The sequence below is a fragment of the Gobio gobio genome (assembly GCF_949357685.1).
Source record: "Gobio gobio genome assembly, chromosome: 6".
Classification (NCBI taxonomy): Eukaryota; Metazoa; Chordata; class Actinopteri; order Cypriniformes; family Gobionidae; genus Gobio; species Gobio gobio.
Genome location: NC_137102.1, coordinates 8,406,094 through 8,433,234, shown reverse-complemented (window position 1 = coordinate 8,433,234; position 27,141 = coordinate 8,406,094). Strand labels below are relative to the sequence as shown.

The following is a 27,141-nucleotide window of genomic DNA, read 5'->3' as shown; positions in this document are numbered from 1 at the left end:
CCTCGCATTGTGCCCTGTTTTCATAATAATAATTAAAATAAGATTAAGGATAGTATCTTAATAATTTGGTAACACAATGATGCAAAACGAATAGTAGTAGTCCGTATGAAAATTAATTAATCTACAATTCCAGCGCAGTCACCACCGGAAAACGCTGGGAAGTGTCGCGTTCTCTGCGCATGCGCTAACCCCCCTGCCGTAAATCGAAACCGTAGCGCTAGCAGCAGCACATTCGGATGTAATATAATCGACCAACAAGTATCTTGATCAGCGCGGTTTGTGTGCACTACACGAAGAAAACTGTCCGGTCGGAGGTTATGCGGCGCTCATGCTCGGATCGGTTTTGTCATGTTTTATTTTAGCGTAATTGTGAGCTGATATTGTGTTTTGCTCCGCGGTGTGTGTTATGTGTTGACTGTAAAGAGGACAGTGCGTCACCGTACAAGATGGACACTGCCGAAGAAGGTAAGCTGTCTAGACACGGAGGCTCTCCGGCTGCTGTCTATTTGTTTGTTCTGGGTCTTTAAATGCGTTTTGACAGAATGTTGTTTATCATTATGTGACGATTTAGCCGCGGCGCTCAACCAAATATGCATCTTGCTAATATATGCAGCTGATGTGGCCTTTGCAAGCTAACAAGCTATGAGCTTTCCTGCCAGCTTGGACGTTAGTACAGCTGTCATCCTCCAAACACGTCCAAATAAAGATATGGCTTTAATATGAGTTTGAGTCTGGCTTTACAGGATGTCATGGGAATGTTTAAAAGGGCATTAATCATGTTACCATAGCTTTAGCCTTTATCATAACAACTGTAACTCACGTAGAAGGGTTTGTGTTATTTTGGCCAGGTGTAAACGCACCTGAAATATGTTGACGTAAACTTAGTAGGTCAGTCAAATCATGCACGTATATCATCTTTGAAATACTGCAATTAGATCTCATTATTTTTTAACTTTGTGTGCATGATTGGTAGTTGTCTCTCGTGTTATTCATTATCATCTAGTTAAGGTTTCTATAATAAGAGCGCAAAGAGACTGATAGTCTTGTCATAATCTTCCATGCATTGACCTTGTTTTGATTAGTTAAAAGTCTTTTTCATAACTCGCATCCTCTCATGTTGTAGATTCTGGGCTTTTTTGCAACATTCACATCCCCTTCATACTCATTTAATTGAATTTGTCATTTATATTTCTTTTTAAAATGCTGATTTTGTCCATTTTTTTTTCTTCTGGCAGCTGATATATGTAGGGTGTGTCGATCTGAGGGAACTCAAGACAAACCCCTCTACCATCCCTGTGTGTGTACTGGAAGTATTAAGTTCATCCACCAAGAATGGTAAGAGCTTTGTTCATTCAGCGACATATTCCCTTTGCGAGAACTGTCTAAATAAGATGCTTGCTTTTGGTTCGAACAATGTGAAATGTCTTCCAAAGTGTCATATTTACAGTTTTCGTTGTTAATAGGCTTAGAAATGGGATCGCATTCAATGACCAAACCTGGCTCATCCTGCCCAAAGTCACTTTATTATTAGTTTATTGTGCCTGCTATAAAATTCAGAGGATGTAATTCGAGCAGTTAACTACACTGTAATAATTCTAGGTGTCCTAGGAGTCAGTGATGGCAAAAAATGGGACAGCGTGAAATGGTAAACCACTTGCAATGTTAGAAGGGGTTTTCAACCTCTGATCTGACAAAGTCAGTGCTGTTCATTATTAAGCGTACAAGTCAACAAGTGCAAGCGTTAAGCATGATTCGCTACCGTTCAAAAGTTTGGGGTTGGTAAGATATTTTTAATGTCTTTGAAAGATTATGCTCACCAAGGATGCATTTATTTGATCGAAGATGCAGTAAAACGGTAATATTGTGAAATATTATTACAATTAAAAATAACTATGTATAAAAATGAAATGTATTCCTGTGATGGCAAACAATCCTTAAGATTATTTGAGTAGAAAGTTCAGCTTTACTGTCACTTTTGATCAATATAATGCATCCTTGCTGAATAAGTATTAATTTCTTTCAAAGAAAAAAATCTTACTGACCCCAAACTTTTGAACAGAAGTGTATATTGCATTGGAAATAGCAAAACAAACAAACACAGAAAATAGTGTTTGGGTGTAAAACACTGAATGAGAACCAGTTGAGGAATTTTTGTAATACAAATCGCACAATTTGGCCTTTCTTTCTAGAACAGAACATCTGTCAGTATATCATTGTCCCTGATAGCGAGATATAGGTTATCCTTTCCTTTGGGGCTAGTTATTTTTGTTAGGCTTTGTGTTTGGGGTTTTTGTTGTTGTTCTTTTTGGTTCCTGAATAGAAAGAGCCAGCAACACCCATTTGACTAACTGACAAGCTGTAACTTATGAGCTCAGGGGGGTCTCATCAATGTAACGGTAAAACCAACGATGGAATTTCAGCTGTTGTTATTCTTCCCTTGTTTAAATGGGAAATGAAGCTGGATTTTCAGTGCTTTTTCACACACGTCAGATCACCCTCATTCCTGCTTCCTGCCCCCACCCCTCTTGTGTTTTCACAGCTTGGTGCAGTGGCTTAAACACAGCAGAAAAGAGTACTGCGAATTATGCAAGCACAGATTTGCTTTCACGCCAAGTAAGTAAACCTCTCTCATTACATTCTTCAGGGGAGGTAAAGCCATGAACGGCTCTATACAGTCACAACGGCCTCAAATGGCCTTTTCAATAGCAGTGATTGTGTGCTTCCGAGCAATAGGGTTCTATGGGTTGAGTCATGTGATTTAAAAGCGCTCGTGTTGTGTGACGTAGAAGTTTGCTGAGGTGAAACAAGGTTTTAACACCCAGAGTGAGTCATTGTTGTATGGCATTACTACAATGAAGCTGTCATAATTACATTTTGGGGCCGGACCGTTTTACAAAAGCATTAGGACAAATTTAAACACAGTTTCCAGTTTCTTGAGAAACTTAATTTTATTACTAACATATGACATGATTAATTAAAATAAATTACAAATCGTGATTTGACAGCAAAGGCTGCAATTTAATTGCATAAATATGCACTGCATGTTTTAGAATGAAGCGCAGCACTGTGTGTGCACGCACACAGCTCACGATCCAGTGTGTATGAGCGGCTCCGTTCACAGTAAATGCTGCTCTATATGAACTCATCTCTGCATGTGCTCTGAGTTTGGGTCACTTGGGGTGTGTTCACACTTGTCATGTTTGGTTTGATTAATACGAACCCTGGTGCGATTGCTCGGTTAGTGCGGTTCATTTGAACATATGTGAACGCTGCCATCCGAACCCTGGTGCGCACCAGACAAGCGGACCGAGACCGCTAAAAAGATGGGTCTCGGTTGGGGTTGTGCCGATGGACGATATCATCGTGATGCCGCGCCCCCCATTGCGAGTCTTGTTGTGAGTGCAACGCACACTAAATCCTCTTCTATAGTTATACTAAAAACTTAGCAGGGATTGCTCTGTAAATTAAATTGAGAATATAACTAATGCATATATTCTATTTTAAATACTGTAGTCTATGCCAGATATAGCCTACATTTTGAAATAATAAACGAGGCTCAAACATCCATTTCATAAGCATGCGTGTTTATTTCAGCACTTCCGTCAGTGAAACAACACACCACAGCCTGTAAAACATTTAAACAATTATCAGTAAATAATGGTAACCTAAAGAATATAAGAAAATTAAATATTAGTTAAAAAAAAATGTAATTTCCCCTCAAGGATGCGTCAAATACCGCTCTGCGCGAGATGAAACAAGAGCTGGATAGACACCTTCTCAGATATCTTCATCTTCATGTGTGTTGCAAAGCAACACTTGTTGTAAAAGTTCTGAAGAGCAAATTTTATCTTCCACAGGGTCAAGACATTTAAGCTATGTTTGATTATTCATTGCCAGAGAAAACGAAAGTAAAATGGCCTGTGTGTGTGAGAAATGCGCTATTCAAATAAACTTGACGTGCCTTACCAAGTCTAATAACAAGCACAAACTGTGTTAAATAAAATTAAATATAAAGGTAGCCTATTCATCCTACAGTGTTTTTCTACTTTCCCACGGTAAAGGACTTGAATGGATATAATAGACTTAATTATAAAAAAACGAAAGGAAGAAACGTTTATAATTCCCTGCGAAAATGGGTGCGACGCGAGTGAAGATTTGAGAAAAGAAACGAGATGTCCATGTGGGATAAAATGGACTAACGTTAGGCCTATTGTTAAAATTCACGGAAATCGCAAAACAGCATAAAAAAGCTGACAAATCTTAAATTGGGCTCAGCTACCTCTCTCATTCGGCATGAATCCATTCATGGCTGCGAATTTATTTCCTTTGTAAACAAAGCTTTGTTCTTCACTCGGTATTATTCACGTAAAACAGCATTAACATACAAAACACTGGGTTAGGAACGAAATTATAGTTTTGAAGTAGAAAATAGTATTTATGTAAAGAGATGTATTAAAATAAAAAGTGCACAACTCTTCTTAAGTGGAAGGAAGCTACTTTTTTCCCTCACGTGCAACCTAGCGCGGATGAGTCATTATTTGGGTTAATTAAATAATGAAATTTATATAGTTTTTAAGTAGAAAATAGTATTTATGTAAAGAGATAGTAAAATACAGATATAGTAAATTATATATTTGTATTAATAAAAAAAGACGATATCATCGTCCATCACAATGTTTTACTGTAAACATCGTCAACTGCCAATTTAGGAGACATCGCCCAACCCTAGTCTCGGTCCGCTTCCAAACGAACTCTGGTGCGGTTCGATTGATATATGAACGCAACACAGACCAAAGACATGTAAACAAACCAAAAACAGAACGTGATGTCACAAGATCCCACGCTACAAGTCAGCTGATTTGACGACGCGGAAAGATCGGTGTATCCAAAATGAGTAGAGGGCAAATGTGGAGCAACGAGGAGGTAAAGTGCCTCATCAATATATGCAGATCTTCGTTTCTGCACAACGGAGGAAATCCTGCTGCTGTTTTGAACATTTTATGAGCTCTTTTTGAGTTCTCAGCGGGTAAAAATAAAACCATCTGTACACGCATAAAATGATGGTGTTTAATCCAGCACACAGCATTGTTTTGAATGTTCGGTAAGCAAGCTCCGTTGCGAAATATACGTCATAAAAGCCAACCAATCAGGTTGTGACGTATCCCTACGCCTTTGGTTCGGTAACTTTAAGTTCGCTGTTAAAAATGCCAGTGTGAACGCTAAGCGGACCTGGGGCCTATACCATGAAGCCGGTTTAGCTGGCTAGCCAGATATGTTTAAGCTTAGTTTGTGCCAATCCTGGGTTTTAGGTACCATTAAAGTGGTTTGGCTTTTAGCCGTGTTCATCTCCATAGTAACTTACGCTCCACAGCTAACCTGCTCCAGGGCAGGTTATGTTCTGGATAAGACATCTCAAACTGAAATTGGACCAATCAGCTGTGAGCAAAGTGACACAGCTCTGATGCAATAAAGTCACTCCCTCTGTTTCTACTCCAAATTAAAGGTCACAATAGCAAATGGTTTTTAAAGACTAACGCGTCTGGCTTTTAACAATACTTATTTATAATAATAATACTTTTGAATGATTTAGATATAATTTATGTAATTATACCCTTATATATTTTAGTTAATCAATCATTAATAGGCACTTAGTTAAAATTAACATTAATAGCCTATATAAAGGTCATACAAATAAGCTTTAAAATCAATAAATAAAGCTATAAAAATGACTACATGTGATCTTAAATGTTCAATTCTCTCTATATATCAACTAAACTAACTTCATAACTTTTACTTGCATTGACGTATAATATATTTCTTTAAGTTATCCTCTTTCATAGACAGCTCTTTTCTTCGTGTCTATTTGTTTAAATTCTTAATATTTTTCAATCATGTAATATTCTGCAGAAGAGAGAAATGAATCTCAGTTCCACTGATCCACAGCATGTGATTGGCTGTTCACTGCTGATGTCACAGCTAAACTCCTAAACTCAGGATCAAAGCCTGAGTTGACAGAGAAAGCTGATGATCAGCATCATGGGACCAACAAAGCCTGAATAGACTGGTTTGGTTTTGTCAACTCAAAACTAATCCTGTAACCCTGAGTTTGTCAAACTACCATCATGGTACAGGCCCCAGGACTATATGTTTTGTTTTTGTTTTTTGGTCCGGACCAAACGAACCGAACTACAAGTGTGAAACCAAAATGCTTCTATCTTCCCAAACTTGTAATGAAAAGTGCTTATGAACTGACTGTTGTCAATAAAAGACAAGCTTTATGGTTACCCTGTGGTTTTCTGACTAAATAAAAGCTTGATGGTTTAATGTTTGCAAATGAAGAAATTAAGACAGCCATGAATATATTCGTATTGAAATTTTACAGTTGAAATGTACAATAAAATTGTTTTTCATGAATACTCTATTTTATATTACAGTGAAAGATTACAATGATAATATTATTTGGTAGTAATAATAATAATAATATTTTTAAAAATATTATTATCATGTTAATATATAATCACAAAATGTTTTGATAGTTGTGCAGCCCTACAAAAAAGCTATTTTTATCAGAAAAATCTCAATAACCCTCCCCCCAAAGAGTGCAGCCCTTTTCTCAAGTGATACATGACCTTAGACGCTGTATCCTTGTTAATTTAGTTTGCTCTCAAATGTTCCCATCTGTGTTTATGTAGACAATAATAGTTGTTTTGATTCTCAGATTTGATGACATACTTGAGACTCTTCTGCTTCTTCTGTACTTCTATTTGTGGAGTTATGGTTTTGAGGCATTCAGAGACATGATCTGAGAGCAAGATGTATAATAAACAATTGTGAAAATAACCCAAGTCTGAACTCAAATATTTTCCAAGGGAATTTGAGCATCTTTTTAAATCCACAATTCTCAGTACAATGTTTATCTATGATAGATATATAAAATGCTTTAAAGTCCTGATCTCTTTCCTTTTCAGTTTACTCTCCAGACATGCCTTCACGGCTCCCAGTGCAAGACATTTTCGCAGGACTGGTCACCAGTATAGGCACGGCTATCCGATACTGGTTTCATTACACGCTTGTTGCCTTCGCTTGGCTGGGGGTTGTACCTCTAACAGCATGTAAGTGGTGCCCATAGATCACTGTCTGTTACGCTGCGAGTAGTACGTTGTCTTAATCAATACTTTGTGCGTTATTTGCTATGTTGCTCATATATTGCTCTCCTTTTCCTGTAGGTCGCATCTATAAGTGTCTGTTCACTGGATCTGTAAGCTCCCTCCTGACTCTGCCGTTAGACATGCTCTCCACGTACGTACCAGACAGGAAAGCTCAAGTTTTCTTCTTAAAATATTCATTTACATTGCGGATCGGCTCATTGGCTGATGGGTCAATCCTCGCCGCAGCCTCGGGTTTAGCCGTGGATGTGGTTGCGTGGTGAATTGTAATGGTTGGATATTTCAGAAGTGATGATCAGGGAATGTTCATCCTCTGCAGAGAGAACTTGCTGGCTGACTGCCTGCAGGGCTGCTTTGTGGTGACCTGCACCCTCTGCGCCTTCATCAGTCTGGTGTGGCTGCGGGAGCAGATTGTTCATGGTGGAGCACCTTTATGGCTGGAGCAGAACCAGCAGCAACCTGCCAATGCAGCAGGACCGCCCAATGAGGTAGAATATCCACTTTTTATCAGACTGATGCAGATCACACTCCAATTCAATAGTAATACACTAATAAAATTGTATAGCTAAACAAGCTGTATTAATACTATTAAACACTTTCTTTTTACTTTAGTTGTCATTACTACATTAGCATCTACACTACCGTTCAAAAGTTTGGGTCAGTATGATTTTTAAAATGGTTTTTGAAAGAAGACATCTCTATTGCGTTTTTTTATTTTATTTATTTTTTTATGTGTGACGGGCAAAGCTGAATTTTCAGCAGCCTTTACTCCAGTCACGCAATATTTCAGAGATGCTTATGCTTATTTGGTGCTCAAGTAACATTTTGTAATATTATCAATGTTGAAAACTATATATAATATTTTTGTGGAAACCATCATTTTTTTTCAGGATTCTTTGATGAATAGATCTAAATCACAGTGAGGTTTTTTTATTTGAAATAGAAATCTTTTGTAACATTATAAATGTCTTTACACTCACTTTTGATCAATTTAATGCATTTTTACTGAATAAGTATTTATTTATTTTTATTTCAAAATAATCCTACTTCCCCCAAACTTTTAAACTATTAATAAATGTGACCCTGCACCACAAAACTCATAAGTCGCATGGGTATTTTTGTGGCAATAGCCAACAATACATTGTATGGATCACGCATATCAATTTTTGTCATTAGGATATTAAGTAAATATCATGTTCCATGAAGATCTTTTGTAAATGTCCTACCGTAAATATATCAAACATTTATTAGTAGTAATATGCATTGCTAAGGACTTCATTTGGACAACTTTAAAGGCGATTTTCTCAATACATAGATTTTTTTTTGCACTCTCAGATTTTCGAATAGTTGTATAACAAAATATTGTCCATATTCAGCTTCCATTGATCTATAAATCTCAATTATAAAAAAAATACCCTTATGGCTGGTTTTGTGGTCCAGGGTCACAATTGTTGTTCGGTGACTTTTAAACATTTCTGTTCCCAACAGATCAGCTTTTTTGGCATGCTATTATGATGAAAACAGATTATCTCAAAATATAAATGTTTGTATTTTCACATGCTCAACCTGTTTTTCTTTTGACACTCCTATTGCCCAAAAAAATGAAATTGGCATTTTATGTCATTTCCACAAAGGCAAGTTCTGTTTATGAAAGAATATTCTTTTGGATACAGCAAAAATGACACTCCTATTGCGGTTTATGTCAGCAAAACTTTCTGAGGCTTGATATTCTTCAGAGACCAATTATGCAGGTTGCGCCATGACCCCCTTTGTTTACTTTGCTTCATACTTACTGTAATTATCATTTTGATTTGAGCATAGAACAGTGGCCTCCCTGACCTTCTGTCATCTTCAAATCCCACATTATCCCCTGAATCTCTGGAGACTGCTCTTATACCAGAATAGTTGCTTGTTCTTTCTTGGATTGATCCAGATGCAGTTTACTTCGTTACAAATCCTCTTATGCAGATACTCTACAGTAGTTAGACTCCAGTCCGTGGATGAATTTTCTTCATTATCACATCTTATCCATTAGCCCCCTGGCCAGGGTAATGGAGGTGCTGAAAACCAGCCCATGCCCGCCCCGGCTGAACCTCCAGGGGAGAACGCTGCAGCGGCTGAGGCTCCTGATGTCCCCGCTGATCCTGCGGAAGAGATGGAGCTGGATAATGAAGATGAGGAGGACGGAGGCGCTGAAGATGTGGCAGATGCCAACAATGGAGCACAGGGTACGACAGCTTTAATTAAACAAATTAGAAACACTTAAGTGAGAATAAATGTTGACTGGTGGTGACCTGTAGTTATCGAGTGTTTTCTGTGCAGATGATATGAACTGGAATGCTCTGGAATGGGATCGTGCAGCTGAAGAGCTCACTTGGGAAAGGGTGAGACTGGTGTGCCATATATTGTACGTCATGCCAAAATCTTTCAGAGAAACATTAAACCTGTTCTTCCCCTTTTCAGATGCTCGGGCTTGATGGGTCCCTGGTTTTCCTGGTGAGTAATTATACAACCCTCTCATTTACCAATAAACATCTCATTCAAGAGAGCAACAAATCAATGTTTGTTTGTTTTTTTGCTTTAGGAACATGTGTTCTGGGTGGTCTCACTCAACACACTCTTCATCCTCGTGTTTGGTAAGCATTGCTGCACTTTAGTTTGAATCAAATTATAACATAAATTCAGTAATGTTCAGTAAACCAATATGAAAACATTTACAATGTGTTCTCCAGTTACAAACTTTAACTCTTAAAATCTCTCTTTTTAAGCTTTCTGTCCTTACCATATTGGCCACTTCTCAGTGGTTGGACTTGGTTTTGAAGAATATGTGAGTATCAGATTAGTTTTTAGCTTTTTTTCCAGCTTGATCTAAAGATTTGAATGTAAATGCAGTTTCAACATTGACAACAATCTCTCATCTTTTTTCAGGTTCGTGCCTCACACTTTGAGGGTCTCATCACCACTATAGTTGGATATGTCCTTTTAGCCATCACACTCATCGTGTGCCATGTATCCTTCCACACTCATAAACGCCTGTAATAAAACTATATATATACTGTATATATATATATATATATATATATATATATAAGACCAGGAAATTTAACAACAAATACGACTACTATAATTTTTTTAGTTAAATCACCACATCAACTTTCAAGTCATTCGATTTTTGTTTAAAAATCTTAAAGGTGTGGTCACATTTACCATTTTTACATTGCAACTTTAGTGGACAGAATCCAGTCATTTTGATAGAAATACACGCATTTTGGAATTTCCCACGCAGATTTCCCATTGGGTTACAGTTCATAGTCAGTCCCACTTTATATTAGGTGGCTTAGCTACTATGTACTTGCATCAAAAAATAAGTTAAATGTACTTATTGTGTACATATTTTATTGCAAAACACTTTTGCTGATATTGAGGTGGGATACGGGTAAAGTTAGGGACAGGTGAGGTGGTGTGGGTAAGTTTAAGGGTAAAGTTAGGGACAGGTGAGGTGGTATGGGTAAGTTTAAGGGTAGGGTTAGGTGTAAGGACAGTGTAATTATGAATGTAATTACAAAAATTATTTACAAATGTAATTACATGCAGGTATTTTTTTAAATGTAAGTACAATGTAAAAACATGTATGTACACAATAAGTGCATTGTATCAAATGATTAATTTATTTGTTAGTACATAGTAGTTAAGGCCACCTAATATAAAGTGGGCCCAAGCCAGAGGTGGACAGTAACGAAGTACATTTACTTGAGTACTGTACTTAAGTACACTTTTTGAGTATCTGTACTTTACTGAAGTATAATTTTTTAGGGAAACTTTTACTTTAACTTCACTACATTTGAAAGACAAATATCGTACTTTTTACTCCACTACATTTCTATCAAGGTCCTCGAAGTCAAAAGTCATTTCTGTAGCAGCTTTAAAAGTCAGTGGAAGATTTTTTTTCTTCTTTAAAAGTTTTTTTTTTGCAAAATGTAAATGTCTGGGAGAAAGAGAAGCATAGACATATGGATGAATCTGAAAAAGCATGATGAAAGAGCTCAGTTCAGTCTGGTTTTTTGTGCCTCTCAGATGCCAGAGCTCGAGTACTGAATAGAGCTTTCTTTTGTGTGTTTTTTTCGCACTTAAACAGACCAATACACACAAAATGTAAATTTTCATTTTGGAAAGTATTCATGTAAACAAAGTTGATGATGTCTTAAGTGAACGTAAACAGTTGGGGGAATATCGGATGTGTATCAGTGTGTAGGATTTGTGTATTCTCCCTTAAAGTGACAGCAGCTTTGTAAAGAGCTTCGTAACTTTTAAGTATTTAAATTAGTTCAAGGTGGTCGTATGCTAGCATGTCGGATGGAGCATCACTGAAGGGCTTAAACCACCGTGCATTTATGCAACAATAATAAAATAATGCATTGACAAAAAAAAAGGAAATTTACTTTTGATACTTAAGTACTTTTAAAAGCGAGTACTTCTGTACTTTTACTTAAGTAAAAATAGTTTTTAACAACTTTCACTTGTAACGGAGTAATATTTGACCAGTAGTAATTTTACTTTCACTCAAGTAATGGAGTTGTGTACTTTGTCCACCTCTGGCCCAAGCGCTGACCAACAGAAAGCAGCTTGGTTTGACTTCTGTGTGAGTTGTTCTGCATACATCACTACGCTATTGACAGTGGACCTTTTTGCTCGCAAAATCTTGCTGATATTTTGCTAATGTTGTGACCACACGTTAACTCAGTTTCAGTCACTCAATTTCAGTTAGGGTCTTGTTTATAACATTGAACCTCTTCTATGTGAAGATGGAAAGTCTCTGTAATACGGCTCCTGATGTTCCTTTCCTTAATTCAGATCTCAGGGATTAGCAGCACTGGTGAGATTTCAAAGATCACGCCGCTTGTTAGGAGTCTGCTACATTGTGGTAAAGGTCAGTTGTATCAGCAGTTTGCATGTGCTGTTCGCTGAACTCGAGTAATTAGAAAGGGCGAGAACAATGACTTAATATTAGTGCGTAACATTGGTTGCAACAGCTGGTTTGAATAAGCTCTTTGGGATTTACTGTAATGCTGTGTTTTCAGTCATGCTACTGCTATAATTAGGTCACATTATCTAAGCTTAGATTACAAACTTGGTCCTAATACACTTGTACATGTGCTACTATGTGTATGTGTTATATTAGCTACTAGTTTAATAGCAGTACTTTATTGAGTCTCATATTAAATGATCTTTCTTCCAGGTGTCTCTTCTAGTAGTCGTAGAGATTGGTGTGTTCCCCCTCATCTGTGGCTGGTGGCTTGATATCTGCTCTCTGGTATTTAGTTTCATTTTATCATACCAATTTAAGGTGCACTCAGACATTTTTGTTCATGCTGGCCCAAAGTGGTCCTTAATAACTGGAGAAAGCTATTGATTAGCATTCCCATTTATTCATCTTCAGTGACAGTTGCCCTGCATCATTTTGCAAGTTCTCAGTAAGTTTAGTTTAAGAACCTTAACCTTAGTATTTGTCATACAGTAAAGGTCAACATTTGTTGTTTTGTAGGAAATGTTTGATGCCTCATTGAAAGACCGAGAGTTGAGTTTTGAATCGGCGCCAGGGACCACCATGTTCCTTCACTGGCTGGTGGGGATGGTCTACGTCTTCTATTTTGCATCTTTTATTCTTCTGCTCAGAGAGGTGGGCATTTCTATATCAGTTTAACCATGCAGAAGATCTTTCAGGAGATGTTTGTGAAATTTAGACGCTGTTCCTTTATCTCTCAGGTTCTAAGGCCTGGAGTCTTGTGGTTTCTCAGAAATCTGAACGATCCCGATTTCAACCCAGTGCAGGAAATGATTCACCTACCAATATACAGACACCTGAGACGATTCATACTATCAGTGGTGAGTAGATATTACACTTTTTTGGAGACCCTATCCTATGGAGCCCTTAAATTAGGTGGGAGGAAAACTATATTTCAGTGCTTTTGCAATCAAACAAAAGGTTTCTCAAGGGAACGCAAAAGTTTTGAGAGCAAACAAAATATAGGAAGGAAAGAAAATATTTTATTTATATATCATATTTTTTCTCCTTAGAGTTTCTGTACTTTTCTGTCTTCCATGTTCTTGAATGAAAAGTCTTTGCTCTCTTTACAGGTTGTGTTTGGCTCAATCGTTCTTCTCATGTTGTGGCTTCCCATCCGGATAATCAAACACATCTTCCCTTCATTTCTTCCCTACAATGTGATGCTTTACAGGTAAATGAGATGCATTTCCACCTCCTTAGTCTTAAAGTTTAATGGTCCTTGGGATAATTGCCTAAACTTTGGGGAAACAGATTCAGAAGTGTCGTTTTGGCGCTTTTGCTCGTTTTGCTGTATAAATCTGGTAAGAGATTACAACCAGAAAAGAAGCAAAGTTCTCTCTTGATGTGACATCTTGTTTAAAAGAAAGGGCCATAAATATGAAGTGCTAATTATTGCTGTCATGGCAGACCTTTGCTTCATTACCTAATGAGTGCCAGGACTCTCTGTAGTGTCAAGTGGGCATGTTGCATCATTTGGCCGATGTATTGCACCTGATGTCATCATTCCCAGCAGACATTACTACAGTCTGATCTTGCAGAGAGCTGTTAATAATAGTGTCCACAACAATAATGCCATAGAAAGTCCCTTAACTTTGTATTTGTGTATTTTACCCTATATAACCCTGCAGTTCTCTCAGCTTTACATTCGTCACTATGAGTGTACTTTGAACAGCTGTAATGTTTGTTGGGGCACTGACTCTTGACTTCTGTGGAAAGAGGCCATTGAGGGATTTTAAATATTGTTTGAATGTTTAGACTTCCAAACCTGTATGACTTTCTTTCTTCTGTGGAACAAAAAGAAGATATTTTGAATAATGTTTCAACTTTTTTTGTATGCAGTGAATGACAGTGCAGTCCAAAACAACATTGGATTGCACAGACTTTCATTGTATTGACAAAAAAAAAAAAAAAAAGACATTCTTCAAAATATTCTCTTTTGTATTTCACAGAAGAACAACAAAAGTCATACAAATTTGGAACGATTTGAGGTTGAGCAAATGAACAGAACTTAGGGTCAACTATCCATGCAATGGTGTTTTTTAGTTTCAACACTACATAACATCCTGTTCTCTCTTTGTCCTGTACAAGCAGTTTAATTCCTCAGGTTACCTCTGGAATATCTAATGATTTTTTAGAATGTTGTTTTTCGATTTATGAGTATAATAAATGGCTGTTAAAGGGTTAGTTCACCCAAAAATGAAAATAATGTAATTTATTCCCTCACCCTCATGCCGTTCCACACCCGTAAGACCTCCGTTCATCTTCGGAACACAAATGAAGATATTTTTTTGTTGAAATCCGAAGGCTCAGTGAGGTCTGCATAGGCATGTATGTAATTTACACTCTCGAGATCCATTAATGTACTAAAAACATATTTAAATCAGTCCATGTGAGTACAGTGGTATAATATTAATATTATAAAGCGACGAGAATATTTTTGGTGCGCCAAAAAAAAAAAACGACTTGTATAGTGATAACCGATTTCAAAACACTGGTTCATGAAGATTCGGAGCGGAAATGAATCAGCGAGTCGAATCAGTGGTTCGGAGTGCCAAAGTGATTTCAGCAGTTTGGAGGTTTGACATGCGATCCAAATCTGGATTCGACTCGCTGATTCGTTTCCGCTTCGAAGCTTCATGAAGTAGTGTTTTGAAATCGGTTATCACTATATAAGTCGTTAATTAGTTTTTTTTTTGGCGCACAAAAAATATTCTCGTCGCTTTATAATATTAATATTATACCACTGTACTCACATGGACTGAGTTAAATATGTTTTTAGTACATTAATGGATCTCGAGAGTGTAAATTACATTGATGCCTATGCAGGCCTCGCTGAGCCTTCAGATGTCAACAAAAATATCTTCATTTGTGTTCCGAAGATGAACGTAGGTCTTATGGTTGTGGAACGGCATGAGGGTGAGGAATAAATGACATTATTTTCATTTTTGGGTGAACTAACCCTTTAAGTGTTCACCAAAGACAATAACTTTATAACTGTAATTTTAAAGTTTTAATAATCATTTTAATTCTATGAGAATAGGAAAGCCCACACCAAAAATATAATGATAATATAGTTACATAATAACTTTAGAATGTTTTTTTTTCCAGCTGATGAATGATAAAAACATTGACAGCCAATCAGAATCCACCAACTTTTAAAGAGCTTGAGCATTTAAAGCAGAAGGCAACATAATCACAGCATGCATTAGAATATACAGTACATTATCGGCATTGGTGGGGAGTATAATATAGTTATTAGGGGTGTAACGGTAAACGTATTCATACCGAACCGTTTCGGTACAGGGCTTCCGGTACGGTAACAGTACATTTGTTTTAAGCGCGGAAAATACTTCAATCCGAGTTCCCACACGAACATTAGTATTCAGTCCTTTTTATCACAAAATTCTAACGATAAATACAGTTTTGACGCTATGTGACGTTACTGATCACTGTATAGGCGCGTCAGTTCAAGTGGCGGCGTAGCGTTTGTGAACGCGATCATCTCTTCCTAAAGAATAAACATGATGAGTTGAGGATGTTGAGGATAAACTTACTGAAACGTATCATATTTCATGTGATCTCTCAATCAGTGTTTCAACCGCGGAAAGACATCAATAAAACAGCTTGTAAAAAATGGCACGTAGCATCACATTTACCTCAGTCATTTACATGTTCGCATACAATGTATTATTTGAGTGTTGATTTATTATATCTAAAAATAAATAGCAACTGAATTTAGGCTAATCATTTGGGCTCTATCCTTTAATATGATAGTAATGTGCCATTAAGGGCTCCCTATATAGTTTACAGCATTATCTTTAAGAAACTTTTAGTTATTATTGAATTAATTTAAGGACAGACACATTTTTTTCAGTAAACCACTCCTTTAATAAAAATAAATAAGCAATTTTGTTAAACTGCTGTACCGAACCGTGACTTCAAAACCGAGGTACGTACTGAACCTTCAGTTTTGTGTACTGTTACACCCCTAATAGTTATCTTTTTAGTTATATTTTTAGTTATCGTTCTTAGTGTGAACAGGCCTTAAAATTATGTGATTTTAACAATTTCTTGGAAAAAAACATTTTGTTCTTTAACATAAATGACACTGTTTTACCTCAATTCTGAAATTGTGGGCTTTAAAAGCATCATTTGCTAAAAAGTTGCTAAATAAAGACCACACCGGTTATCCAGTGAATCACAAAACAAGCTCATGCGCACATAAAAGGGGCAGCAGTGCAGGCTCTATTTTTAAATGTTCATATTAGCCAAAGAATTGAAAGAATGAGATGAAATAAACTTGTCTAAGAGTCATGGTGTGATATCGTTATTCAAAGACAACCAAAAGAGTGTTGTATGGGAGGAAAATTGCCACAGATCTGGTAAGCTGACTCCTAGGATATTCTATTCTTAAAACCAATTAGAGATTCCTTAGGGTACCATGGAGGTTTAGTCTCTCTTGGTTGCCTACAAATTGACACCACTCTATTGCTAAATAAAAACAGTGATACCCGTTTTTGCTATAGAAATGTTATAACTTCCCTCTCTCTCTCTCTCTCTCTCTCTCTCTCTCTCTTTCAGTGACGCTCCGGTGAGTGAGCTGTCCTTGGAGTTGCTGTTATTGCAGGTTGTTCTTCCGGCTCTGTTGGAACAGGGACATACGCGACAGTGGCTCAAAGGTCTGGTACGAGCCTGGACCGTGACCGCTGGCTACTTGCTGTGAGTCTCACAAGCATATTTACCCTGTTCCTCATTACGTCCGATAACCTCATGAACTGAAATGACTTCCTGATTCTCTCTGTGTTGTCCTAAAACAATCTAGCTCTGTAACTGCACAATGATAAATTCTATTTGTTGGAATTTTTTCTGTTGATGTTATAATAGCAGTTATTACTTTATGCTCTCATTCCATTATTATCAATGAAACTTTTACTTCAAGGTTCACTCAATTGTTTGAGCCACGCAGTTCAGCACTAGTTCTGCACTTTACAAATCCTCCTATTAAAATAAGTAAAGCTGTCCACATTGCAGAATGAATCTCTAGTTTACATTGTGCCTACACCTTTCTTGAATCTTGAAGTTGTAATAATAATCTCAATCAATCCTGCTTGGTGTCACCCCTTCCAGAGACTTGCACTCTTACTTGTTGGGAGACCAGGAAGACAATGAGAACAATGCCAACCAGCAAGCCAACAACATCAACCAGCAGGCCCGTAACAATGCCATTCCTGTGGTGGGAGAAGGTCTGCATGCTGCCCACCAGGCCATACTGCAGCAGGGCGGCCCAGTCGGCTTCCAGCCCTATCACCGGCCCATGAAGTTCCCTCTAAGGGTACGCCAACTTTGTCTTGTATACTTTTGTTCTTCAGTGAATATCATGATTTTTTTTAAAAAGTGTTTAATGTTTATTTTCCACTTTCTGCCCCCTATAGATTGTGTTGCTGATATTGTTCATGTGCTTGACGCTGCTTTTGGCCAGTTTGGTGTGTCTTACCTTACCAGGTGAGATCCCAACAAATTTGGCTTTCTGATAATTTGCTCACCCACATTTTTTTCCAAACCTGTGTGACTTGCTTTCTTCCATGTGACACAAAAGGAAGTATAAAGAATTGTTTGCACTTTAGTTTGTCCTGTTTCACTGTTTCACTTAATTACAGTGATGAGCTTTCAAGATTTAAAAGCACTATAAAAGAGATCAGAGTTCACACTTGGCAAGTTTGGTTCAATGTAAAACAAACCCTGTTGCAATTGCTGTTAGTGAGGTTCATTTGAACGCGTGAACGCTGCCATCCGAACCCTGTTGCGCATCAAACAAGCGGACTGAGACCGCTGAAAAGATGGGTCCTGGTCTTCTTCCAAACAAACTCTGGTCCTTTCACATTTAATTTGAACCGCACCAAAGACATGTAAACAAACCAAAAACAGGAAGATGAGACCCTAAATAGACAGAATGCTCCACATATAATATTTTTTTTCCTCGTCGTAGTCGTGATATTGCCTTCAATTCAGTACATGCATCACACAACAAGCACATTTATCCCAGCACACAGCATTGTTTTGGATGTTCTGTCTCAAAATAGGCAATACATCATAAAAGCCGACCAATCAGGTTGAACGTATCCCTGCGCCTTTAGGACCTTTTTTTTTTTAGGGTCCGGACCAGACTAACGAAGCAAACCGATCTACAAGTGTGAACGCACCCTTAAAGTACATTAATCTTATAGACCTTTTTAATGGTGCTGCATTTTTGATCAAATAAATAGTTAGCTCTTATTAAATCAATTTAGTTATTCATTTCATTTCAGTATTGATCTTTATGCTTTCAGAGAGAGAGCATAGGTACATTTTGTTTTACTGATATAATCAACGCTCTGAATTCTCTGTGTTTATCTCAGTGTTCACAGGACGCTGGCTGATGTCCTTCTGGACGGGCAGCGCTAAGATCCATGAGCTGTACACTGCAGCATGTGGGCTGTATGTGTGCTGGCTCTCCATCAGAGCGATCACGGTGCTGCTGGCCTGGATGCCTCAGGGGCGTAGAGTAATCCTTCTCAAGGTTCAGGAGTGGACTCTCATGGTACTGAATGCATTGGTCTCAATAGTCAGTAATTCCAGTTTTACTTCCTGCACAAACCTGTAACAAATTTGCATAATGCTAGCCTATGGTCATTGGCTGCCCACGAACAATGTCTACTTTGACCCACCCTTAAACACTGTAGTTGTAACTGGAATTGATATGGTAAAACTGACCGTTCACAGTGATTTGAACAGTAACGATGGAGTCAGTTTTACTGGATCAATTTACAAGTGCTGACGATGCCTCCAGCGCTGAAATTCAGATGCGGTAATGAGCGTTTAGTTTCCGACACACGCTTTAAGCGGTAGACCAATCACATAAGACTGGGCCATCTAATCAATCAGAGCAGAGAGGGCTCGCAGAAAGGAGGGGTTTAAGGCCCTGATATACTTCAATCGAAATCAAGTTCGTTGTGAGTTTGAAACAGCTTGCCAAAGCGAACTTTCCGGCAAAGTTAACACCTTTGTACTACCATTGGTCCAGGGCGATTACATAATAGGTGGGTGTGTGCTTCTTTCATGCAGAAATGTTTTCTGGTTCAGTCCGTTGAGGTCAGACGTCTGTGAGTGAAAACATGAACACACTGGAGAGCTGCTTTATAGTTCTGATGAAACGAGACACTGACATAATTTTTCATGTTTAATATGGTAAAGCTGCTTGATTTTAAGCAGTCTATTGTAGAAAGTGCTATATAAATAAACATGACTTTACTAGTGTGCCAGATTGCAGAGCTCGTGCAAACATATCCACGTTGCTATGATCAGATGCTTTATTAAAATGCTTGCCGTTTTCTCAATTTTCTTGTGTGTTTATTTTGTTATTGAGAGGAAAGCATGCAGCACATATTTACATATTCATCAGTGTGGGCAGCGTCGGATGTTCACGTATTTCGAACTTCATTTCAAAGAACAAAAAAAACCCTCTGCTGTGAGTATATTGGGGCAGCCAATCCTTGACCGAACCGTTTCAGAAATGGGAGCTTGGGCTTATTTTACTACAACATACATGAATTAAAAACGATTGATATTACATGTAAAGAAAGCCAAAGACAGATGATTCCATAATGAACCATGTTGGGGATTTGTGTTTTCTGTGTGTATTCAGATTATGAAGACACTGATTGTAGCTGTGCTGTTGGCTGGAGTGATTCCTCTGCTCTTGGGACTGCTGTTCGAGCTGGTGATTGTAGCTCCTCTCAGAGTGCCGCTGGATCAGACGCCTCTGTTCTACCCCTGGCAGGTAAAGCATGATTAGGGGTGCTGCTCTTAAAGACACACTTCACCTGAAAATGTCAAATGTATCATTTTACATTTTGACACCCACCAAGGTTTATCTAGATCCATATGACTTTTCTAGGCCCATATGACTTATTTATTTTATTTTATTTTATTCTCTTTAAAGACAAATCAATTTGATTCAGGGGTGAATAAATGTCAGAATTGTCACTTTTGAGTGTGTTTTTAATCAAATGCCACTGTGGAAAGTTTTGATGATCATAGTGCATACAAGTTTCACCAGGTGTGTTAATGTTATTAGATCTTTATACACAAATAGAGTTTAAAAATAACAAACTGAGCGACGTTATTCTCATCTGACATGTCCGCTGTGTGTCAGTATTGATCTGACCCAGCTTTTCTTTGTGTTTCTACTGTTCCCTGTTTGAGCTAATGAGCTGTGTCACTGATGAACCGGAAAACAGATTTTGGCTGGATTTACGCCAGTAGCAGGCAGTTTTTCAGAAGACTGTTTTTGCCCTGCTAATCTAATCCATCCTGTTTGGAGAACTTAATTTCCACAGGCGCAAAGTGGGGCACTGAGGTATAGCAGTGTCAGTGGTATTGACTCCTTATTTTTCTCTATAGGACTGGGCTTTAGGAGTGCTGCATGCCAAAATCATTGCTGCCATCACCCTCATGGGTCCCCAGTGGTGGTTGAAGACCGTTATTGAGCAGGTTAGTGGCTGTTGTTTGTTCATGATCTCTGCGGTGCCGTTACGTCACGGTTTACACCTGGCATTAAAGTGTATTTCGGATCAGAAGTGGACAACACTAAATACAGGTGTAAACGTGGTCTAAAATGTTTTAAGCTTGTCCACTTTTGACCACTTTCAGAGGTAGTCGGAAACGCATTCGGCCAGATTGCTTGAGTAGTGTAGCCACAAAAGCCTGCCTATACTCTCCGCCTACTGACTTGATGTTTAAATATTTTGGGAAGAGTGCTAGCCAGAGGGGATTTAAACTTTGTCGCCAGGAGACCCAACTTTGGTTTAAAGACAAAAAACGTACCAAGCGTACATATTTTGTCCATTAGATCAAAAGATCTGGGGGGAAAAAAACATACATTTACTTGCCCATAGACCCTCCCCTCAAAGAAATCAGGACAGAAGTAGTTGAAAGTGGACAAAAGAGACCAGGTGTAAATGGGTTTGTGTCTCCCTCGTCTATCAAGGTCTTATTAGACATAGAGACAGAGCGACACGCGTCATAATCTGAAGACCACGCCCACCGGGGGGGAAAACAATCAAACCGTCTCCATTGACTTTGTATTGTGTGAGGCTGCTTCCTTGTCATTTCGGACTTATAACAAAAAACTGAACAATATATAAAAGCTGATATGTGACAAAGTGTACAGCAAACAAGCTAAACAAAACCCAGAACCAAAAACCCAGAACTTTTTATAAGCTGTTGACCCAAAAAACGAGCGTTTAAGGACAAAAAAGTGGATTCAGGCCATTGAGACAGAGCGTGACGGGTCATATTACACTGAGAACTACGACGACTAGAGGGCAACGTGATCAGCGACAGTAAATATAATATATAAAACGGACATTTGGATATTTGACTTAAAGGGTTAGTTCACCCAAAAATGAAAATTCTGTCATTAATTACTCACCCTCATGTCGTTGGACACTTGTAAGACCTCCGTTCATATTCGGAACACAAATGAAGATATTTTAGTTGAAAGCTGATGGCTGAGAAAGGCTTCAAATAGGCCTCCATTGGCATTCAGTACATTGACACTTCCAATATCCATGAAAGGCACTTAAAACGTCATTACAAAGTCTATCTCACCACAGTGGCTCTACAATAATTTTACGATGCGACGACAATAGTTTTTGTGCGCAAAAAAAAATCAAAATAACACCTTTATCCAACTTGTTCTCGACTTCCGTGTGTGTCTCCACGACGCATGCGCGAGAATATGACGCAGATCCGGCGTTCGGACATATGACCCAGAAGCGATTTGTTTACAAGCAGAGGAAGACGCGCGTATCTAAGCTGTAGGATTCTACATTGATCGTGCTTTAGGTCTCGGCATAGTGCTCAAAATGGGGCTTAAGTGTGTATTTCATGGATTCCCGAACACTGGCGCTACGTCATATTCTCGCGCATGCATCGTGGAGGCACACATGGAAGTCGAGAACAAGCTGGATAAAGTTGTTATTTAGATTTTTTTTTGTGCACAAAAACTATTGTCGTCGCATCGTAAAATTATTGTAGAGCCACTGTGGTGAGAGACTTTGTAACGACGTTTTAAGTGCCTTTCATGGATCTTGGAAGTGTAAATGTACTGAATGCCAATGGAGGCCTGTCTGAAGCCTTTCTCAGCCATCAGCTTTCAACTAAAATATCTTCATTTGTGTTCCGAATATGAACGGAGGTCTGACGGGTGTCGAAACGACATGAGGGTGAGTAATTAATGACAGAATTTTCATTTTTGGGTGAACTAACCCTTTAACAGTGACAAAATGTTTACTGCACACAGACATATTGAGGCATACTGAGTGTCAGGATCCCAAAATTTACCCATTCTTCCTGCTGAAGCTTCACTTCGTATTGCCTGTATCCACTTTTATCTTCTTAAACGCTCGTTTTTTGGGTTGACAGCTTATAAAAATGTATTTCTGTGTTTTTTAGCTTGTTTGCTGTACACCTTGTCACATATCAGCTTTTAGACATTGTTCTGTTTTTTGTTAAAAGTCCGAAATGACAATGAGGCAGCCTCCCGCAATGCAAAGTCAATGGAGAGCGTTGGATTGTTTTCCCCCCCGGTGTGGGGGTGGCCTAAATACGCTCTGTCTCTATGCTAGAAACTTCCAGACAGGTTTGTTGAGGCAAGTTGAAGCTAAACTCTGCAGGACAGTGACCAACTTTGGAAACCCCTGGCCTAGATGCTTTACTGTAGATGGATGCACACACTAACCGAATGATTTACCACTCTTTAGGTGTATGCCAACGGAATCAGGAACATTGACCTTCATTTCATCATCAGGAAGTTAGCGGCCCCAGTCATCGCTGTACTGCTGCTTTCTCTCTGCATCCCCTACGTGATTTCTGTAGGCATCGTCCCCCTTATTGGTGGGTAGAAGCAAGGCTGTTGTTAATCAAAGCTCTGTTTCTCATTGAAAATTTTGTATTAGACATTGTTGAATTTAGTTTAATTTGAGTTTCATAAGTTTGGTGCAGTCCCTGTAAATATGAATCTTAGTTTTTATGGCATATTCCCATTTAAATGTTGGGGTCAATAAGCTTTTTCATATTTTTTTTTTACCTATTCAACAAGGACTCAACAAATTGGTCAAAAGAGACACTCAAGACATTTATAATTAAAAAAAAACATGAACAATTATACTGACCCTGAACTATTGATCTATATCATATTTTTTTTTAATGAATTCTCATGAAGCCTCTATATTTGTCTTCATTTTTGATGATTTTATTTTATTAATTTACTTATTTCTAATGTATTTTTAAAAGGTTTTTTTTCCCCCACATTTATTCATTCAAATAACCCCTACATGTATAAAGTATAAATTCTTTGCTTTCATTCATCCTGGATTTCACAGAACAAGTGACTCAGTTGTTGTAATTGAACAGTTTGATTCTCATCGTTTGAAGAGGTTTCAGAGTGGCTTCATCTTGTGGGGCTTTGAGTGGTCTTCAACAAATGGGGAAAAAGTCTAGTTTTGACAGCTGTTTTGTAAATGACTACTTCAGCTCTTTAAGTACAAAATTCTGAACAGTTATTAAAGATCAGTTCACTGTAGTATGGCTTATGTTCACACATCCTGACCAACATTTTCGATGCACCACTGAAAGGATTCTGCCGGTATCAGTGGCTGTAGTAAAATTAGCTCCTCGCTGGCGGTGCTTCTGAACATTAGGGATATCTTGCATGCCTCAAGAAAGCCAGGTGTATCTTCAAAGACCTCAGCCTTCCAAAATAAATCATTTTATTTTAGTTTGCCTGCCTGAAAACCTAATTAAACAATCAAAAGCCAACATGCATTTTTCTTCCAGGGGTTTCCTCTCATGCAATGATACTCTAGTACAGTTGACCACTCTTACCTATTCTAACCAGCTCTTTTCTCTCTGAATAGGGGTCACTATGGAGATGCAGAATCTGGTGCAGAGGAGAATCTACCCCTTCCTTCTGATGGTAGTGGTGCTGATGGGTATCCTCTCTTTCCAAATCCGACAATTCAAGCGCCTTTATGAGCACATCAAGAATGACAAGTGAGTCCTGTACAGTAATTCACTTATTTTTTCAGAGCCAATACTTGCCTAGTGTATACAATTTACAGGGACATTTTGTACTTTGAGAGTATTTTTTGATTGGTGTATCAGCCGTTTACTCTTCCATTCAAAAGGGCCAGTAAATTAAATTTCAAATAAATGCTGTTTTTTGTACTTCCTTTTCATCAAACAATTCTGGAAAAAAATTGATCACGGTTTCAACAAAACTATTAAGCTGAAACTGTTTTCAACATTGATGATACAAAATGTTTTCTGAGCACCAAATCAGCATATTAGAATGTTTTAATAAATTGTATTTTTGTACGTATTAACATCGAAAACAGTTATTTTAAATTGAAATATGTTTTTCAATATTACTGTTTTTTTACTGTATTTTTGATAAAAAAAATAAATGCAGCCTTGGTGAGCATAAACTTTCAGAAACATAAAAAAATCTTACCGACCCCAAACTTTTGAACTAATGTAATTTTAATGATTTAATTTAATCTGTCACAGAAAATCAAATAAATACAGAAGAAAATATTATAGTATTGCAATATAAAAATGAATAATAAAATTTTTGGTCACTTTTGGTAGCATGTTTTGAATAATAATACTCACAGCCTTGTTTATCTGGCCTTTTGTCTTTTGTTCTTTATTCGTCCATGCAGGTACCTTGTTGGACAGAGACTTGTGAACTATGAACGAAAAGCTGGCAAGGCCAGCACTACCACACACAGCAGTTCAGTGCAGGAGTAAAGAGCTTGGGATTGCTTTGGAGTCACCGTTTTTTTGTGTGTGTGTGTAAGTGAGCGAGCATGTGTGAGCATGCGTGAACGACTGAATTGAACCTTCCTCTCCTGCTCCCTCTGCTTACCCGTGATGTGTGCGCCCATACATCCATCACGTCCACTAAGACTCTTAAAAACTGACCTCTGGCCTCTCTTGACCCTGCCAGCAAAAAGGGCCAAAAGGGCCATGTACATAAATGGGGCGAAAGAGGGAAACCCTACAGCCAACCAACCATGGATTAAAAAGAATGTCTCTCTACTAAAAGGAAAAAAAAACAAAACAAAAAAACAGATTAAGTATGTGTATTAATTTATTAAATCTAGTTGTTACCTTATTTGTGGAGATTTGTTTGTGGTAGGACTCGACCCACATGGTTCCTTTCATCACTCTCATGGAGAGGCCAGTCAGACTCCACAGCTGAAATGTCTCGAACAAACGTCTGGGTCATAATGGAGCTGGACTGTCACATTAGTACCTTTTTTATTTATTAGTTTTGAATTTTCAATGAAATATGATCTTGAAGTTTTTGAATGAGAGGGTCTCGTTTGATTTGATGCAATTGGTAGTGTTTCTTACCTTCATTTCTCGATGCTTTAACCTTGATTTTATGAGCAGAAGCGGATGGAGGCGGATTTAACGGTTACGCCACACCCATCCGCTTCCTGTCGTGTGGAAAAGAGGGAATTTCGTTTTACCAACAGTTCGTCGCGTGACTGTTGTTGACCAATTCAAGAACACGGAAGCACAGAGTCAGTATCTAGCAGACGAAGCGTAGTTTGACGGTAGTGTTTATGGCTCACAGTGAGCCGCAAAGCCTACCTCTGCCTGCTAGCTCTTTGTTCATCTCTGGAAAAACCCTTTAGAGTAGCTTAGAAGACCGTTTAGAGTGCTAATTGCATCAGTGGTTGAGCTAGCATATTTGTTTGCTGTTCAAGTTGATATCGACCGTTGTATGTCTGTCTTGTGCTCAGCATGGCCTAGCAACACTTTCTCATAAATGTAACTCTGGCACGTACACGGGTTGTTACACCTTTTTAAAATAAAATAAAAAACAACATATTTTTAAGAGCAGCAATAGTTCGGAAACCCTTTAGACCAAAATTCCAAGTCCTTACTCGTATGGGAGTTCACTATAATTCATCAACCTGATCAAATCTCATCCGAAAGCGTGGGGTTTGTGATTCTTGCTTCCATTCGTTAGAAGAGAAGTCCGTTTCGTGTCTAGGTAAGGAGGCGATCCTCAACAACACATTTGTAAATAATGTAACTTTTCAATTCTTCGCGTATGTTTTTCTCCATTTCAGATTTGCTGCGTCTGTTACAGGTTCACGATTCCCGAAGAATTTGTCTCAGACGGCTTTAGAGATAGTGTTAATCAGCGCTGAGATTCTATAAGTGACCTTATAGTTTCTTCTTACACTGAAACTGGATACTGTATGCTTCTTAAAGCTTGCGCTCCTCTGAAAGGCAAATGTTCTATTTTTATATGTGCAACTAGTGACACCGTTTTCATGTTTGATCAGCCATTGATTTGATATCCTCTTACGTTTTCGGAGGTCAGCTAGAATCCAGGTAAAGGTAGTGGTCCAGCACTAAACACCGTCGCGTGTCTGGCTTACTAAGCCTTTTCCTTTTCATAGCATGTTTGTGTGGGAAGTATTCAGTATTTCTGAATGTTTTCAAACCTCCTGCTCGGAGGCTCTCGCTGTAACAATTACATCCTCATAATGGCAGACAATTTTTTTTCTTTTTGTTTGTTGAAAACTTTTATTACAAATATTAAATCACAAAGTGTGGTACTCGCAGTGCTTTTGTGTCTTTAATCAAACTTGCATTCTTATTTTTAGAGATACTGTTTATAATAATAATATCTGTTTACTACAAAGGATTATAATAAGTGTGATTTATGAAGATGTTGAGTATACAAATGACTCGGTAAGACATGCTTGATTGTATAATAATAATAATGGCTTTTGGATTTATAAGACCATGAGAACTGCACTAAAAGCTAATAAACGTGGATGT

At 38.1% G+C, this 27,141-nt stretch overlaps 1 protein-coding gene across 2 annotated transcripts; it reads left to right on the top strand.

Annotated features, from left to right (window-relative positions):
• The first annotated feature begins 195 nt into the window (after nt 1-195).
• Nucleotides 196-26,915, top strand: marchf6 (membrane-associated ring finger (C3HC4) 6). Of its 2 annotated transcripts, none has more exons than XM_079819670.1 (26): nt 196-465; nt 1,236-1,335; nt 2,540-2,613; nt 6,969-7,112; nt 7,227-7,299; nt 7,486-7,654; nt 9,202-9,394; nt 9,489-9,550; nt 9,630-9,662; nt 9,751-9,802; nt 9,935-9,993; nt 10,095-10,175; nt 12,025-12,093; nt 12,403-12,477; nt 12,709-12,843; nt 12,930-13,049; nt 13,302-13,402; nt 16,813-16,950; nt 17,359-17,563; nt 17,664-17,733; nt 18,627-18,808; nt 19,913-20,047; nt 20,671-20,760; nt 23,034-23,166; nt 24,189-24,324; nt 24,996-26,915. In XM_079819670.1, exons 1-26 carry the CDS (start codon nt 447-449, stop codon nt 25,081-25,083), a joined length of 2,736 nt encoding a protein of 911 aa, XP_079675796.1. In that variant the 5' UTR covers nt 196-446; the 3' UTR covers nt 25,084-26,915. The 2 variants fall into 2 exon arrangements, with proteins under 2 accessions (XP_079675796.1, XP_079675795.1); XM_079819669.1 differs by having other exon boundaries at nt 18,627-18,832.
• Nucleotides 26,916-27,141: the final 226 nt, after the last annotated feature.